The sequence below is a fragment of the Physeter macrocephalus genome, chromosome 15 (genome assembly GCF_002837175.3).
Source record: "Physeter macrocephalus isolate SW-GA chromosome 15, ASM283717v5, whole genome shotgun sequence".
NCBI classification, from domain to species: domain Eukaryota; kingdom Metazoa; phylum Chordata; class Mammalia; order Artiodactyla; family Physeteridae; genus Physeter; species Physeter macrocephalus.
In genome coordinates this window covers 60,113,702-60,133,406 of record NC_041228.1, presented here as the reverse complement: position 1 = coordinate 60,133,406, position 19,705 = coordinate 60,113,702, and the positions used below count along the sequence as shown (strand labels likewise).

Below are 19,705 nucleotides of genomic sequence, written 5' to 3'. Positions count from 1 at the left end.
AAAGATATGAGAGATTGCCAGGAGGAAGAAGTGGCCTTCTTGAGTGACATATTGACTGGACACCAATGTTGTGATCTATTTGGAAGTTATTCCTGAATTTATAAGCAAAGACTGATGACAAATTCTTTTTTTCAAAACTAATTTAAGATATAGTTACAAGATAATTGTTTTTTGTTGCTGTTGTTGTTTGGGAAAGGGCACTGGGTATTATTTATTATGATTGTATTGTTTTTAAATAGTTTACCATCAAAGGCCAAAGGTTTTGTATGTAGCAGGAAAAACAATCAGTGAAGGCAATAATAGTGCTTTGGTGTGCGCTTCTATTTTAAAGGTTAATTATTTGTTTAATTAAAGCCCTCAGAATCAACCACAGATGCTATGGCCTAGAAATATTAGATAAACTTGAGTCTGTTTAACAGTGTAAGGATTGTGTGACAGCTTTTTTATCCTCTCAACGAGATATGGCCTTTTCTCACTTTAAAGCCCATATCACATTTTCCCTTTATTTGGATTATTTTCTCTTATGGTTGTTGATTGTTTATGTAGTTATATCTGCATTTTACAAATGAGGGAATCAGGCTTAAAGAGGTCAAGTAATATACCGAAAATCCAGTGCTAGGGCCATGATGTTTACTCAAGCAATTTTACTTTCTGGAATGATAGCTCTTGAGATATTATGAGATATTAGATTGGAAAGACATGGAATTCCAGAGATTGTTGTGGAGGCTATTGAAATTGTCAGGAAAGAGATGATGACAGAAGAATAGAGAAACAGACATGACAAGAGACTTTGTAAAATGGAATCAACGCCATGTGTTGAGTCAGTAGAGAAACAATACGGTGTGGAAAGTGATTTCTGAAGTCTAGTTGTTTTTTATAGATTTCCCTACGACAGGGAACACAAAGGAAGAATGGAGCTAGATGAAACCTATGATCTCTGTCTGGGGATAAGTTTAGCAAACCGGGACATTGCCGGCACTTCTGCTCTGGAGCTCGCCTAAAAGATCAGAATAAAGACGTGGATTTATTGATGACTTGGACATATTCTTCAGGTTTCTTGAAGTGCTTGTTTTTTGCTTTGGTCTCTCACATCAGCTACCATATATTGAGTATATATTTTTCTTTTTTTGGGTACCTTGACAGAGAAGTAAAAGTATGCTCATAGTTTATGTAATGTGCCATTGTCATTATAACATGTAGGCTTGGCCAAATAACCAAGTGGGAAAAATCAGAATGAGCCTTTCTTGTTTCCATATTTTATCTGTATTATCATATTCGCTGTGTGCTGCTGATTATTGAGAATTAGATCTAATCTTGCCACTCCCTGGGCTCATTTTTCCAGCCACTAGGATGTAAGGTGTGCCAGAGATTCACCTGAGTTCTGCCTGATGCTTATCTCTTTGAAAGCCACATTTTGGGTTCTTGTGATACTGGCTGACACTGCGGAACTGAACATGGCATGTTGATTACCTTTCACTCTGATGTCCTCTGCAGAAACTGCCTCTTTGGGAGCCAGGACCTGTGAGGATGATCTTACAGAGCAGCAGTTGAGAGCGACCTCAGGTAACTGGTCTTATTCTTGTCTGTCTTGAATGAGCTACATTTGTTACTCTCATAATTTATGTAATGAACTATCTCTGGAACTGCTCTGATTAGAACTGGTCAGATCCCTTATACAAATAATTTAAATCCTATATAGAATATGTGAATATTATATATAATAAAGCAAATATTGGGTGGGCCAAAAAGTTCGTTCGGGTTTTCTGTAAGAGCTGACAAAAACCCAAACGAACTTTTTGGCCAACCCAGTATATAATAAATAAATTAAATCAACTGTAGCCAATATTTGGATGGATATGCAAAGCAATTTCTTAAAGGACAGGTAACTTCTGCTGTATAATTTCTCACATCTACATTTACACACAATGAAGTTTTACCTAAATGGTCAGTTTTACACAATGTATAAGTCAATAAGCTGGGTATTATTTTTCCCCAAGTCAGACAACCTGGATGGTGAAGTTAGTTTTGGTAATTAATGAGTCGATTGGATTTTTACCGCCCTGTCAATACAAGCACTAGTTCCTGTGCTTTGCATGCTTCTGTGTGTGGTAAAAGATGGAGGCTATGCCTTCTTAGCAGCATTATATTCAGATAATTTAAGGGGAATTTCACCCATGTTGCTACAGCACACCTCATTTATTTCTGCTGTATAAACATGATTCCAGTTTCCAGATTTATACAGTTGGAATAATAATGTGCTATACAGAACATAAAAAAAGATTATAAAAAGTCCTTCACATTCATAATGGGGTATTGAAATACTTTTAAAAAATTGCAAATGAAACCATTCCTCCAATATAAACTCAGGACTTCCCTCTTAAAAAAGTCTTCAGAATTAAGTTTACCTTCACCTGTGTGTCTCATGAATACTTTTTTATTTATAAGTAATTATTTTTTATTTTATATATTATTTTTCCCTAGAAAACTAAAGAACATATTTAAGCTACAGTAGCATAAACTCAGTTCTTCCTCCTCACTTCAAGCCAATCAAAAAATTGCATTAATGACTAGATTGAAAGTAATAGGGCAAAAATCAAGACCATGACAAAAATGTTAGACTAAAAGGAGACCACTCCCTCTCAATACATTTCTTTATTGTTTTGTAAAAAAAAAGACACCAAAATTTACATCTTCACTTCAACCTCTCTGAGAAGCTTTATATTTAGATATTCCCGTGCCTTCTGGATATTTTCATAGGGATGTTCTACAGGGAAGTCAAATATAACAAATTCCAAACTGAACTTCTCTTTTCTGCAAAACCGTTTCTTCTCCTCTTTTAACTGATGACATCATACCATAGACCTGGTTACCCCAAGTAGGAAAACTAGAAATCGCCAATTTTACTCAAAATGTCCAGGAACTGTTGGGCATAGGTTATGAGTATGGCAGATGAGTTCTCTCATTTTTAGACAATATTACTATACAAATAAATGTTATTTTCATATTGCAACAAATGTGGAAAAGGAATTAAAAGAGGCAGTGTGTAGAGCAGAGGTTCCCAAAGTGTGGGCCCCTTAAAAGCAGCATCAGCCCAATCTGGGAACTTGGAAGAATGCAGATTCTTAGGCCCCAGCCCAGACTTCCTGAATTAGAGACACTGAGGATGGGGCCCAGCAGTCTGTGGTTTAACAAGCCCTCCAGATGACAGTGATTCCCACTAAAGTCTGAGGACCCCACCTGTGTGACAGGTGATGTACTGCCTTAGAAGCAGTGGTCAGAGAAGTTCTCTGAGGAGATGACAGGTGAGCTGAGTCCAAAATAATGAGAAGGACCCAATTAGGGGACAGGCATTACAGACAGAGGAGGGGAAGAAGTTGGTCATAGTCCGTGAAGAGAAAGAAGGCTGACCTGGAGAGAGATGAGTGAGTGAGGAGGAGAGCAATGTAGGATGAAGTCATCAAGGTAGGCGAGGCCTGATCATTTCAACCACAGTAAGGAGTTGTTATGTATGTTATTTTAAGCAAAGTAGGCAGCCATGGCAGTCCTCAAACAGGAGAATGGCTCGATTTTATTATATTAAGGTATGCAGAATAAATTGTGGGAAAGCAAAAGCAAGCCTTCCCCAGTTAGGAGACCACTGCAAGATACAGGTAAGCGATTAAGGGCACTGGCAATGGAAATGTAAAGAAATAGATGGATTTACTGTACAGCAAATACTTTGGAATTGGAATTGATGGGACTTGCCAATGGATTGTGTACATTAGAGAAGGAAGGAAAGAAGTCAGTGATGACTCTTGCTTTTTGTGAATGGTGGTACCATTAACTGAGGTGGTGGAGACTGGGGAGAAACAAAGTGAAGTATGTTGAAGGGGGCTCAAGAGCTCTGATTTGGGCATATTAAGTTTGATATGCCTTCCAGACATCCAAGTGGAGACATAAAATTTAAAGCAATGGATCTGGATGAAATCATCTAGGGAAATCATTAGTTTTCCTCAAATCAAACATTCTTTGTAGATAAGAGAATAGGGCTTAGGACAAATGCTGGAGACGCTCCAATATTTAGATTTTTAATGGAGGAGGCCCCAGCAAAGGGGAATAAGAGGGAACTTTCAGAGGGGTACGATGAAAATCACAATAGTCTCATGCAAAGAAATTTAAGAAAGGGATGCTTTTCAAGGAGAAAGGAGTAGTAACATCTATTGAGCAAAGTTAAGTAAGATGCAAACAGAGAAGTGGCCATTGGATTTCACAGCATGGAAGTCACTGGTGGCTTTGAGAAGAGGAATGGATGTGAAGCCAGGCTGGTGAGGGTTGAATAATGAATGTGATTTAGTAGAGAGAGAAGATGTAAAGCAAAAAACAAAAAACCCAAACCAGACCAAAACCAAACCAAACCAAACAAATACTCCTTTTAGGTTTTACTGAAGGGGCATAGAGGAATGGGATAGAGTCTGGACTTCTCCTTTTCTTCCCAATTTTGCTTCCTAAATGGAACTCAGTGTTCCAACTAACAAGTATTGCCTGCCTTCTATAATTCCAGGCACTAATCCTGGTGCTTCTGGCACAGTAACAAATAAGACAATCACTGTTTTCAATAAATGTGTACCTATTAGAGAAAGTAGGTAATACACAGATAATTTCCACATACCACGGTAAGTTGTTTGACACCAGTGCACAAGAAAAAGAAAAAGAAATTTATCCGGAAACATTACTCCTAGTTCAATATTCGGGGAAGATTTTTTTGAGAAATAAGCAATTAATAATGATACAGTTAGCATTTTTTAATACTTATTTTGTGTTTTGCTCTGTGCTGACTGATTTTTATACATTATAACAAATCCATGAGGTGGGTGTTATTAACTCCAGTTTTACGTATGATGAAACCGATATTTCCCAAGCTAGGCTTAAAGGAAAGATGGGAATTATACAGTGGAGAAAAGTTGTTCTAGATAAGAGAAAGAAACAGAGTAGTATGTCTTACAGGAAGGAAGAGGGCATTAATGACTATTGCGTGTGTCTAAACAGTGGTGCACAAAATGTGGTCCTTGGACCAAAAGCTTTAGCATCACCTGGGAACTTAGAGATGTAAATTCTCAGGCCTTACTCTAAACCTACCAAGTCAGAAGTTCTAGGGATAGAGCCCAGAAATCTGTGGTTTAACAAGTCTTCCAGGGGATCCTGGTGCCGTAAAATTTGAGAACACTGTACTTGAGAGTTAAGTGCTAGGTAGGAAGTGAAGAAAGATGAGACCGGACTGGTAGACAAGGACCGGCTATTCTTGCCCTGTACAGAAGATTGAGCTTTTTCTTTATGTGATGGCAGTCACTGAAAGATTTTAAGTAGAGAAGTCAAATTTAAGTAGATCATATAAAGGATAAATTTCGAGGGAGTGGGGACTGGACAGGGAGACAATGAAGGGGCCCAGGAAGGAATTCTTGTAAGCCAAGTATCTAGAATAGATGCTCCATAAAAAAAACTACAGATGTTTGAGTCACTAACCTCTGCTTCCTCTTTACACGGGCTTAAAAAGCATGTGGTGTTTTCCTTAGAAGACTCAGACGGTTTCCAAACCCAAGTATAATAAAGCAATGGGAACCAAGCAAAACTGGTGTTCAGATCAGAGGCATGTCACCAAAGCCGATTTGCTTCGAAATTATATAATTTTGTAGAATAAATTGATAGTGATTTTCCAATCATTTTTTATTATTCAAAGGAAAATAAGCTACTCATTCAAAAACTTTTCTTTTAAATATAGCTTATGTGTCTGTGTAACTTATAAGATCATCATTTTAGTAGGATAAAAATGCTAGGGGAAGTTAACTGTACTGTACTTTTATAGTATATATGACTATAGTATTATTTTGTCTTCTTCCTATTATTCTGAAATGTTTTAAAATAAAAACGTTTTATCATTTATCTGAAAATTGGGAAGTTCTACTGGACCCTAATGTGCATTTAAGCATAACTACATTCATATCATAAAGTTTAACATATGAATACTATATTTTTTATTTTCCATGAAGCAAAAGAATAATTGAAATATATACAGTGTGGATACAACAATATTATGAAATGCTATAATACTTTCATTATTATTACATGTAACATGTTGAAGAAATTTATTGATGAAAATGAAAACTGCTTTAGCATCTTTATTTGGGAATTTTATGTAATTTAGTATCCTTATTTTGGAATTTTATGTAATTTCCCTCAGTTCTAAGACACCCCTTTAATACATTTAATGTCATACGCTGTTTTCCTTCTTTCATAACATTTTCTTCCTTTTTTCATGAGCATCTTACATTTTATGGCATTTTACAGTTGATGAAATGTGTTACTTGAAAATTATTCAATAGGATGTAGCCAACTCTTGCCCTTAACCCCAAATCCAACCTACAAGGTTTTCTAGAAAAAGTGGTTTCTCCATGTGAATACTCTTGACTCTAAAGCCTCTTTATAAAATGAATGTCAAATTTATTTCAAAAACTCTCTTTAAGAATGAAAGTGACTTTTTACTTCTGACTTGTAGGAAACTTTATGGTGTACATAAGTTACCCTTTGATTCTTTTTTACGTGATTAAAAATTCGCCAAGTTCTATGGCTCCAGAGAGCCTACCTGTAATAAACAGCTTTCGCCTTCAAAACCACAAAACAGGTCTGAATTGCTGGAGCATTAGAGCTAATTGCCTGCCTACTTCAAAGGAAGAACAAGAAAAGTGCGGGGAGTCGCAGAAGCAGAGGGAGTGCCAGCAAATCCACCTCTGGAGGTTGCGAGCTGTGGCTTGGGGGAGCCGTGCAAAGTTATGGCCTCAGAACTGCTGTTTGCGATTAAGTTGATGGGGAGAGTCTATCCCACAATCTCTCCCTGCTGCTGACACAGAGTCTTTGTTCACGTTCAGATTTCTCAAACTGTTGCCAGGGTCAGGCTGAGGTCAGACACCACAGTGATGTATAGAAGAACTTGTCTGGGAATTTCTCTCACACTTAAGACACATACCAGAAAAATGAAGAAGAGGATCTCCTGCAAAAACTGTCTGATGAGACGCAGATGATACTGTAGTTTTTCTTCTCGTACCTTCATAATCTTCGTTTTCTTCTCCTGACGCACAATGTTTTATGAACATGAGTTGCGATAGCCCTTACAATCTTCTGTCCCCTCCAGATAAGGACATTCAGTAGCACTCTGATGCTTCATTTTCCAGCCCTGGGGGAGAGGTCCAGTAAATCTACTCCAAGAACTCTCGCATCCCTTCCCCGGGAAGAGCTGAGCAGTAATTGCCACGGGCCGTCCGGAGGTCGCAGGCCTGACTCTGGATGTCACGTCACGTGTGTGGACTTGGCCGAGACACAGCCTAATCTAGTCATGATCTCAGCCTCCCAGCCTCCCAAACTGAGCCAGGCCGCTGTCCCCACCCAGCCTGGCCCCCTGCTGGGAGGAGGGAGCCTGGGTTTGATCAGTGATTATCACCGACAGGTGAAAGCAGGCTACAGCCAGGAGGAGGGTTGATTCTTTCTTCTTCAAGTACAATTTCCACATGTATTGAAAGGGAAGCTGCCCCCAAACCCTCCGATGACCCACCCCTCCCCAAGGACCTCCCCTCTGCTTTTGTGCAGTGGCAAAGTGCAAATATGGAATCAAGAGATTTGTATGGTGCCTTTGAGGACTTAACAGTGGAAACAAACTCTGGTTTCAAATGTATTAAGCGTCCTTGTTTTCCCCTTAGTTTTCTTTGGAGTATCCCCCATTGAGCCCAGAACCGGCCCCCCTCTGTTGTTTTCTGCTCTCATAGTTGTAGAGCATGGCTGGCAAGTGAGGCACTAAATAGCAATTTTTTCTTTTTTTTTTTGGTGCTCAGCTGCTACATATGACAGTGGATATTTCATTCTGCTGTCAGAACGTTATTAAAAAAACATGGGGTGTGGAGAGGGCCATGATTTCCCCTTTCAATCACTGTAGCATTTGCAATGAAAATTTTATGCAGTGTGTAATTTTCAGTTAATGCTTGACACTTAAAATGTCCGGAGCTGCGTTTTGTATGGTTCTTGAAGGGTTAATTGTATCATGTTCTCTGCATAAAAGCTCTGCTTATCAAAAGCAAATAGAAGAGTGTATGCAAATGGGTGTCGATGACCTTTTGCCTTTCCAGGGTTAATTTATATGGTCATTAAAGATTTTATGAAATTGAGTAGCCTGGTGCTTCTAATCCCATTTTACCTTCTTCTCCTAATTTATGTAATTCCTACCTGAACAGGGAAATATGATTTTTATTTTTTGTGCTGCAATGAAAACAGCATGCCATGCTGTGGGGAGTTGTGAGTCTGGTTATCTGGCATTACTCAGATTGCTAAAAATTCATTAAAATGTGACATCAGCACAGTGAGAGACAAATGATCGCAGGATGAAAGAGAACAGTGGGCCTTTCACGGATTAGTGCTACACAGACCCAGCATAGAGGCTAACTGCATAAACAGATTAATCCACCAGCAGCGGCATAGCTAAGATTTACAGAATAATTAAATAGGGTTGAGTTACTATGAGGATTTCCATGTAATCTAGCTGGTGTGAAACCCGTGAATGAGGTGTGGGGTGATGCGGTTGTCATAGAAGTATACCTTCTTCTGTCCTACGCCCTGTATAGCTCCCCCTATAGAAAAAAAAAAAAAAAAATCCCAGCGTAACTGAAGTTTTGAGATCTTACTCTGACAAATTCCAAAGAATTCCTCTGGGGTCTAAGGGCTGAAAGGCAGGAGTAACACCTGTCTTACATTTAACCCATCATTATCACATAATTGAACTAAGAAATTTTTCTGAGAATTTGGTTCATTTTGCCATTTATCCAAGTCCATGCAGCAGTGGGTTCATGTAGCTTAGAGGGTTCTACTATTGAAATTACAAAATTGCCTTACATCCATTTTTCAGTCTTTTCTATCTTAAACTGTATTTCTTTGAAAAGCTTTCTTTTAATTTAGTACAGGCACATTCTCTCAATGGATATAAAAGACGTTGCTTGAGATTAAAAAATAACAAAACAAAACCTGCATTGGTGTAGCCAGCAGGTTCTAATAGTGACTTTTAATAAATCCGTGCTCTTTTTTGAGAATGAATGATTCATAAATGATTCATAATATTATGAATATTCATAATATTCATAATTCAAATGATTCATAAATAACAAAGTTCTTAAATGGTCACGTAGTTTATTTTCATGTGTGTTTTTCTAGGGTGTTCCATCCAACTGACTGGTCTGTCTTTCTTAACAGAAGAACAAAGGGAGGAGGCAGAAGCTATTAAACCTACAGCCGGGGCTGAGGATGATGAGAAAGACACAAGTGAGAGAGACAATAATGAAGGCAAAAACTCTAATAAAGACTCTGGTAAGATGCTAGAATCTTTCACCTTTCCTTCCCCCACCTCCATTCCCTGCAATCTGCTCTTCCTTCACTGCCCCCCCGCCAAAGCTTATTAAAAGCTTTTATTCATTTTAAACTGTCTGAACAGTCCCACTACTATTCATTGCATGTGCATTTTGCATGTGATTTCTATCAGTAGCCTCCCATTGACCTATTTTTAATCATAACCATCTGACAGAATAGATGTGGATAAGTTGAAGAATATTGCAGGACGACCAGCGAGATTATTTTTTAATCAAATCAGTTTGTGTGCTTGTAATTTTTTAAGCGCCTTTCATTAATCTTAGCTATACTTGTGATTCCTCTGATGGCATATTAATTTTTCATAAGCACAGGATTAGATATCACTTGAACTTTTTCGTTCAATCACATGTGCTCCCCCCCTCCCCAAACCACATAACCTTAAAAATAAATGTTATTTTTCCTTGCTTTTTTACAACTTACACTCAGGAATTTGCCCTTTTTAAGGGCATCTATTTGAGGCATTTCAAACAAAATCCAGGGAAAAAGTTTACAGATGATTCAGCCTAAGAAGAGGAAATATCATTGAGAAGGGATTAGGTGCTGGGTAATTTTGATCTTCTAGAATAGACAAATCCCAGTAATGAAAGCTACTGTCTTTGAAAACAAACCTTCGTGTCATGACATTTACTTGTGCACAAACAAACCCTAGGCCAGCATCTGGTGTGGATACCTAAGGCTTTTTCTGTGTTTGATTTGGCAAATATATGACTTCATCCATGCTTTGTATGTATGAGATGGAAATCTATGGTCCCAATGAATATTACATTGGCTACTTTTGCTGCACGCTATACCTAGTTTTATTATGTTGGACTCATTGAAGCAGAAGAAGTGCTGAAACGGGTTCAAGCCTATTAGTTTCAGGTAGTCATCTATCTTTTCCTTGAATTCCAATGACAGCCGCATCTAAAGAAGCTTGTTTTCACTGTGAAGACATTGGGTTGTGCAGAAAATATCACTTTCACTTGCAAGTTTATTTAAACCTGAATTATCCCATATTTGTGATTCAGCCTTTGCATATCTAAGTTTTCCATTCCCTTCAAAAATTATTTGAAGGGCCTCCCTGATACCCACCCCACACCGTTCAATGCTGAATTTCTCTCTGGAGTCCAGTGAGAAGGGTGCCATTTAAATTTGCGTCTAGGATATAGTGGCTAACATATGATTCTAATTTGATTTAAACAAAGAAGATCTGAGGTTGGTTTTGAGCCTAAAGCAATGTAAAAAAAAAAAAAAAATAAGATGCCCTAGCTGTATATTAATACAGTTCCTGAGGTCACAGACAAGGAATTTGAAGTACCTTGTGATCAGTTAAGGTCAAGGGTAGTGCCACCTGAGCTTCATTTGAAAAGAATTGGCAATAGCAAGGAAGTCAGTTTAGGTCTAGGGTGGACCTCATCAAGGCTAGCTGATGGACTGCTTCAGGGAGGGCAGGATTCTGCTGCCTTCAGTGGTGATTTTCTCACAGTGGTGCCAAAAGAGATTGCAGACCATACACCCACCCAACCCCATTCTTCAGAAGAATGTGTAAAACTCACAGGACTTCGGTGTTCGTTGAGTGTTCACGTAATACATAGGAATGTGACCTTGTGCTTGGTTTTAAGTAACTAATACCTTGTAAAGGATGCGTTGTGGGAATCTCTTGAAAATGGCTCCAGTCTCACCAATGAGGCAAGAGTCTTACTTGGAACATACCACAGATGCAAGGGCTCTATCTCCACCAGCCCGGTTTACTGCTCTACATAAATAATGGGCTCAATCCCTCCCTAACGGCCTGATGAGTTATTGTCCTTTCTTGGCCATCTAATTGTACCATCTAGACAGGACTCGGCATGTGAGAGGATACAGACCATTGGATAATGATAGTTTTCTAAAACACATTTTTATCCCTGTAGAAACGCTTCCCCAGCTACATCTGTAGGGATAAAAATGGGCTTTCGTACCAACTCGGAGCAATGACTGAGATGCAAATATTTAGCCTTGAAACCTCTCAGACACCAAGACAGTTATCACTGACAACTAACAGGAACTTTGAACAAAGTTTTCTGCTTTCTCCATTGAATCTGATTGGGTGAAAAAATTATTACATGGATTTTTTTTTTCCTTGTAAGTATTTCTAATGACTGAATGAGCACTTATGTATGTATTGGTTTTCTTCCTGATGTCCGTTCTAAATGTCAAGAATACTGGCAAATTTATAAGTTGATCACTATCTTAATGTGTTAGATGGGAAAACAGTGTGACCCCACTTTAACACAGAATTTTTTAGACAGGAAGGAATTAACACATGTTAGGAAGATGGTGTTTGTATAAGCTGTTGTGCTGTGTTGCTGACATTAATCTCTAGGACTAGAGCTTTTCAAAATGGGACTTGGCCATATGCAAGTTATATTTGTTGAATATTCATTCATAATAGAAAAGCCTCCTAATGCCTCGTTTCTATTGTCATTTAAATCCAGTGCCACTTTAGATTAATTATAATCCAAATTATAGCTCTGTGCACTACAAGAATTAATATAGCGTTTACCCAGATTAATATATTTGCATTGAAAATGTAATATGTCTCTGCCATGGCTAAGGGGACCACTTTTTAAGAAGGGAGTAAACATGAGGAAAGATGGAAATTAACCTTCATTATTGCAATTAAAATTATCCTTTCATTCTAGTCTCATTAGCAAAAATACTGTACCGGTAATTATAACTTAGGCTTATTTGGAGTTGAATAACATCTTCTGTTATATCCAAGTTTTATAGTATTCAAACTTTACCAGATACATTGATTCATAAATAACAACTCAGCATTTTGTTATTTTTTTCAAGATTTGCTTTGAGTACACATGTGTTATTGGATTTTCCTCACTTGTTATGACTATAAACCATTTTACAACCTTCTGCATTTCAGGGATTGAAAATTTACTAAGTAGGCAGCATCTGAATTGAAATGAATTGTGTCATTTTTATATTAGTAATCTCATGCAAGTTAAATAATCCCATAACTGACAGATAATCATTGGCTCATCTATTTGGCAGTCCTTATTTGTAATTAGGCTTCACGTTTTAGTTAAAAATGCATCAAAATTACATATTTTTTGAGGATAGTGTGATGGCCTTAATAACACAATTATGATCTCATTTCAAAATTTTGTCTAAGGTAACAAACAGTGTTTATTTCAAGTAAAGTTGTAAACATAAACTATGAATAATCAGAAAACTTTAAACCTTCCTAAAATTAATTGGCCTTTACTTAATATAAGATATTTCTAGGGTAAAACAATTCAGAGAAAGACCCCAGAGTTGATTTCCTATAATTTACCAGGGAGGCCGTAATACCTGAGATGGTACCCCTCTGAGTAGAAGAGGCATGCATGCGTAAAATGTAATGTCCCTCATTTTTGCAAGTAATCCTGGTGACCTGTTTTATCTTCAAGAGTCTGTTTTTGTCGTATGTTATTGCATCTTTGCATTCTCCGCTGCTGTTTCTTATCAGTGACACACATTTCTGGGGTGCCTAGCTAGAGTTAGGGGGTCTAGACTTTATTTATAACTTCTTCTCAATTTAAAATAAGATGGTCTTTAGGAAGTTCCTAGCTTACATTAAGATCATGGTTTAATTAACTAAGTTAATTAGCCAAAAAAATCTCGAAGCTGACGCGTACATTGGGTGGAATACTATATCCAACAGTCATTTCAATGGCTATGAAATAGTGACCCTAAAATTTAACTCTTTTCTTGATGCAGCATCAATGTCCCTAAATTCAAAAGCAATTATATTCTTGATGATATTAATGTTAATGTACATAAAAATACTATGGATTAATTATATCAAATATGTACACCAGTGTATAGTAAAGTCTTAGTAAAATGTTTCAAACCTTGAAATCAATGTTTTTTTGACCCTTTATAGTGCTCCTGTTAGAAGATATATGCTTATAAAAATAAGGCCATACTTATACATTTAATAGATTCAGAAGTTTCTGGAAGGTTTATTCTGTTTTTGATGTTCCTAAGGCCTGCAAGCAACAAGAGTTGTGGAAATTCTCTTTTACCTTGTGTGTGACAGTCTTTGATACCATAGGGAACTGGACCAATTTATTATTTGGTCATGTCTGATTCTCTCATGTACACACAAGAATGATAGGGGAATATGATGTAGTATTATTTTCTTAAGGAAGCATATTCTTACTCACTATTGGGAGACTTTTGAAGAAAAATCTTTCAGTCTCACAGGAAAAAAGCAGCTGATAGACATTTGCTGACTTAAATGACAATCATTTTCTACAACTTGATCTGACACCTGAATCAGTCAATTTTATTTGCAAATTTTATGTATCATATTGTTTTCTTAAGTGCTTATTTTTAACACTTTAAAAATGATAGCACAAAATATATTCTGCTTTGGGAATTTTGCTTTAGATGAAAGACATCTTTTTGATACCAGAATTAATTATGAAATAAACATTCCTGTTTTTGACATATCTTTGGATATCAAATACTTGGATATTGTTTAATCAATGCAATAAAATTCTTTAGTCTATCTCAGATTTAAGTTCATCCAAATACAATACATTATTTTTTCAAACATCTAGAAAGAATCTGAATTTCTCTAAGATATCTGTATATATAGGACAAATGTACCAATTCAAATAAAATCTAGTGTTTGTAAATTTAGAAATCAGTAGCAGTGCAGTTGGTTTGGAAATGTAACACTAATTCTGTACCTACCACAAACCCCAAGGGAATAAATTATTGTCATTATGTCATTTAAATTCTAGTTTAATTTTGGTCTCGTCAGAGTCAGATGTACTTTTAAATTTCTTTCAGAGTTGGGAATTCCTAAAATTATCTATATGGTACAAAACATGCATCTCCATCCAGGAGAGAAAAAGAATGTATTTTTTGGTTCATTTTTACTTTGTTTCCATAACATCCTTGACCTTATTTTTAAATTAAAACTGGGTTATTTTGCAATAAGGTATAATTTGTTCATTTATATGAACCGTATGTGGATTGAAAAAAAATCAAGATAAATCTTCATGCACAGCATACAATCAGATTACGCCTAGACTCTATATTTACGCGGGGTCTGATAGCAATCAATGGTTTAGCTTCATTGCATTTCAAGATGTATTTGCACCCAGTTGTCCAGTGATAGTGTCCTCACCCTGGAAATAATTTAGTTGCAAATTGACTGGAAGATGGTGAAAATTGAAAGTTAAAATTAGAAATACTCATAATAAACAGCAGAAAAAAGGTCAGATGATGCCGTGCTATGATGAGATTGGAATGGCTGGTAAATGAGGTTTTGTGTTTGTCGTGAGATGTATGTGACATGCCTACCCAATGTCACTGTAATATCCAGCCTCGCAGAGGAGATTATCGGGCAAATTGATGCTGGAAAGAATTTTCTGTTAGATTGGGAAATGAGAATCACACTCTTTGATGTGTGTGAGGCTTCTATACATTATGTTGCTCATCTAGGCAAAATTTTAAACCGTCTTTTAACACCGAATATTCACATTAACCTCATAAAACAATTGTCTTCTTGATTGGGACTACAATGTTATGTGCACAGCCAACTGCTGAAAGATCTAAAGCAAAGAATAAATCACAAAAAAAGCAGCAGTGGATATGTAATGTATAATTTTAAAATCCTACATTCACCACGTAAAAACATTGTTTTCATTTGTGAATTATGACTAGTCAGCGCTTCTCAGAATTTTGAAATGTTTTCAGTGTCCCGGAATTTTAGAGAAGAGGTAGGTAATTAAACGTTAGCAAAAATAATTATTTTCTAAGTTAGCATTTGCGAATGGGAGTAGATTTGCTTTAATGTGATAAAGCCGTACTGAGACACCAGAGAGCACGTGTTATTGATGAAGCTTTCAAGGTCACCTACGGTTATCAAAATATGAGACAGGAGCACATTTTAAAATATATAAAGTCCACTTGGTTAGTGGACGAAAGGAAGTGCGATTTTTGTCTTTTTGAGATTAGCATCATAGAAAAGTGCTTTTCTGGTTCTTTGGCGATTCAGTGGATTTGGAGACAGAGATATTTGGAAAACATAATTTTTCTGATATCGACATTGTTAGTCTTTTAAAATTGAGGTGTCCTATTCTTTTTCGGGAATCAGGAATAACCACACCAGAAAAGGAGCTAAAAGTCAGTGTGGCAGGGGGAACCCAGCCACTCCTGCTGACAAAAGAAGAGGATGTGGCGACAAAAAGATCAAAACCTACAGAGGACAATAAATTCTGTCACGAGCAGGTAAATGTGTTTTCTTTCTCCCTTTGCTGTGTAAACACGTTTTGTTTTGTTTTTTTTATTGCCCTTGATAATTTTAGAGCCTCCAAACCATTCCATGCTGTTGAAATGTGTGTAGACACTATGATTGGCAGGGTAATTAACTCTCGGTGTGACTTCTAATGCGCTGAAGTCATCAACATCCATTAACTAACAGTGACCATGTTTATTCAATATTTTCCAGTTCTATCAGTGTCCTTATTGTAACTACAATAGTAGGGACCAAAGTCGTATCCAGATGCACGTTCTGTCACAGCACTCAGTGCAGCCAGTCATCTGCTGTCCCCTCTGCCAGGACGTCCTCAGCAACAAAATGCACCTCCAGCTGCATCTGACGCATTTGCACAGTGTGTCTCCGGACTGTGTGGAGAAGCTGCTTATGACAGTAAGGATACCAAATGTTGATGCGTATGTGACATAATCTCTGTGAAGGTATCAACACAAAATCTGTAACTATTGTTTGGTAGAAATTTATTTCTTCTGTGTAAGAGCATCAAGCTCTGACTGACTGTGTGGGAGGAATCACAAGTAAAGGCCCATTTGTTGTCTCTTGTGCTTCGGAATAAACCCCAAATATGATACAAGGCGTAGCTTATTCGATAACACAGATCTTGCAACCTGCTTCTCATGCCCGTAATGTTAATCAAATGATTCACGTGGGTACCTTGAGTTTCATATTTTCGTGGCTATCATTTCCTGGTTACAAACACTTTCAAACCGTAGTTCTTAAATTTTTTTCAACTTTCGCGGGAGTAGAGTTGATTTACAGTGTTGTCTTAGTTTCAGGCGTACAGCAAAGTGAATCAGTTATACATATACACATATCCACTCTTTTTTAGATTCTTTTCCCATATAGGCCACTACAGAGTATCGAGTAGAGTTCCCTGTGCTACACAGTAGGTCCTTATTAGTTATAAACCATATTTTTTTTTAAAAAAAGGAAAGAAGAATATTGCATCACAACAGCATTGTTCTGAAATTTGAAGGGAGAGCATTGGCCTCTAAGAGTCACAGAATGTGCCTGCTTTGGTTGGAAGAATGTAACTGGGATATGCTACTGACCAAGGGCAGATGTCATGGAGTCGGTGATTTCTGGGGTGGCTTTGCCATGAACCCCTTTGGTTTTCACAGGTGCCTGTCCCTGATGTGATGATGCCCAACAGCTTGCTACTGCCAGCAGCCACCTCTGAGAAGTCAGAGCGGGACACACCTGCAGCCATCGCAGCCGAGGGGGCCGGGAAATGTTCAGGTATGCCAGCCTCGGACCAAGATCTGCGCGAGACACACTCAGGGCCTTGCATCTGTGACGCTGGTCCAGCATTATTACTATCAAAGATTTTTTTTTTTTTTTGAAAGCACAGGGGGAAAAAAGTATGGCATCTCCAAAAGCCATAGTTTCTAAGGCATATTTAATGTCTAGTTATCCGTAAACTGCCCTTGGGGGACCTAAGTATCAATGACCAGGAATATTTCGTGTGTTCTAATTACTGAACACGCCGGTTATGGCCCTTGCTCTCACGCTGCTGGTAGCATGCTATAATTGCCTTTGACTTATGTTCTTCCCTAAGCTGAAATTCCTTGAGGTCAGGGGTGATTTCTTATTCACCTTTATATCCCCAGGGCCCAGTACAGTGCTTGCCATATAGCAGTTGCTCAAATAAATATTTCTTCAGCAATTCAATTCAGCAGAAACCTTTAGAAGCTCCTACTTAACAATATTCATTGGCATTGAAGCTGTAGACCTCCTTCCTGTAAGCGATGTTTATGCTTTCTTGACACAGGTGAAAGTCCAATGGATGACAGAAGCATGGCAGGTCTTGACGATGCAAAGGCTGGTGTGGAAATACAGAGCGAAGAGCAGAAAGCAACTAAAGAACCCACAGAGGTGTCGGAATGGAATAAAAACAGCAGTAAGGATATGAAAATCGCCGACACGCTGCAGGATCAATTAAGCGAACAGCAGAAAAGGCAACCACTCTCTGTTTCGGACCGCCACGTTTACAAGTATCGCTGTAACCACTGTAGCTTGGCTTTTAAGACTATGCAGAAGCTTCAGATACATTCCCAGTATCATGCGATTCGGGCCGCTACAATGTGTAACCTCTGCCAGCGTAGTTTCCGTACATTCCAGGCTTTAAAAAAACACTTGGAAGCAGGCCACCCCGAACTGAGTGAAGCTGAACTTCAACAGCTGTATGCCTCCTTGCCCGTGAATGGTGAACTGTGGGCAGAGAGTGAAACTGTGGCCCAGGACGACCAGGCCCTAGAGCAGGAAATGGAGAGGGAGTACGAAGCGGACCACGAGGGGAAGGCAAGTCCAGCCGGAAGTGACAGCAGCTCTATTCCGGATGACATGGGCTCTGAACCAAAGCGGACCTTACCTTTTAGAAAAGGGCCAAACTTCACGATGGAAAAATTCCTCGATCCATCTCGCCCATATAAATGTACAGTGTGTAAAGAGTCGTTCACCCAAAAGAACATTCTCTTGGTCCATTATAATTCAGTGTCTCACCTGCATAAGTTGAAGAAGGTTTTGCAAGAAGCTTCCAGCCCTGTTCCTCAAGAAACCAACAGCAGCACAGATAACAAACCCTACAAGTGCAGCATCTGCAACGTTGCATACAGCCAAAGTTCGACCTTGGAAATCCACATGAGATCCGTGCTCCACCAGACAAAGGCGAGGGCTGCAAAGCTGGAGCCCAGCAGTCACGTGGCCGGCGGGCACGGCGTCGGAGCCAACGTTAATAGTCCCAGCCAAGGGATGTTAGATTCCATGAGTTTAGCAGCAGTAAGCAGCAAAGATACCCACTTAGATGCCAAAGAAGTAAATAAAAAGCAAACTCCGGAATTAATCTCTGCTCAGCCTACGCATCACCCGCCGCAGTCACCAGCACAGCTTCAGCTGCAGCTGCAGCACGAGTTGCAACAGCAAGCTGCGTTCTTTCAGCCTCAGTTTCTCAACCCCGCCTTTCTGCCTCATTTTCCTGTGACTCCGGAAGCGCTGCTGCAGTTTCAGCAGCCTCAGTTTCTCTTTCCATTCTACATCCCCGGGACGGAGTTCAGCTTGGGGCCAGATTTGGGCTTGCCGGGCTCTGCTGCCTTCGGGATGCCTGGCATGACCGGAATGGCCGGGTCCTTGCTTGAAGACTTGAAGCAGCAGATTCAAACCCAACATCACGTTGGCCAAACTCAACTCCAGATACTTCAGCAACAAGCACAGCAGTACCAAGCCATACAGCCCCAGCTGCAGTCTCAAAAGCCGCCGCCGCCGCCGCCGCCGCCGCCGCCGCCGCCGCAGGTCAGCAAATTATTGAAACAAGAGCAAACCGCCACGGCCAGTGCCGACTGCCCCATCATGAAGGACATACCCTCTTACAAGGAGGCGGAAGAGGTTGCTGAAAAGCAAGACAAGCCAAAGCAAGAACTCATTAGTGAAGGTGAAGGGCTCAAAGAAGGCAAAGATGGAAAGAAGCAAAAATCCTTGGAACCGTCCATCCCACCGCCCCGAATCGCTTCCGGGGCCCGAGGAAATGCAGCCAAAGCGCTACTGGAAAACTTCGGTTTTGAGCTGGTCATTCAGTATAATGAAAACCGGCAGAAGGTACAGAAGAAGGGCAAGAGCGGGGAAGGGGAAAGCACCGAGAAGCTGGAATGTGGAACGTGTGGGAAGTTGTTCTCCAATGTCCTTATTCTAAAGAGCCACCAAGAACACGTACACGGCCAGTTTTTTCCATACGGAGCGCTAGAAAAATTCGCTCGTCGGTACAGGGAGGCCTACGATAAGCTTTATCCCATTTCGCCATCTTCCCCAGAAACGCCGCCGCCCCCCCCTCCGCCTCCACCGCTGCCTCCAGCCCCTCCGCAGGCTCCTTCCCTGGGGCCCGTGAAACTGCCAGGCGGGGTCTCCGCTCCGCTCCAAGCCCCACCGCCCACTCCGCCGCCGCCCCCGCCGCCGCCCCCGCCGCCCCCT

The 19,705-nt window shown here is 39.3% G+C and overlaps 1 protein-coding gene across 1 annotated transcript in view; it reads left to right on the top strand.

Moving 5' to 3' along the window:
• The window catches only part of ZFHX4 (zinc finger homeobox 4), a 180,864-nt gene that overhangs the window by 147,516 nt on the left and 13,643 nt on the right, over positions 1-19,705 (top strand). Inside the window, exons 5-10 of the mRNA XM_028500720.2 lie at positions 1,495-1,563; positions 9,262-9,375; positions 15,566-15,699; positions 15,920-16,120; positions 16,867-16,984; positions 17,517-19,704. Of these exons, the coding sequence (XP_028356521.1) occupies positions 1,495-1,563; positions 9,262-9,375; positions 15,566-15,699; positions 15,920-16,120; positions 16,867-16,984; positions 17,517-19,704 (2,824 nt within the window). The remainder of the gene's footprint in view (positions 1-1,494; positions 1,564-9,261; positions 9,376-15,565; positions 15,700-15,919; positions 16,121-16,866; positions 16,985-17,516; position 19,705) is intronic.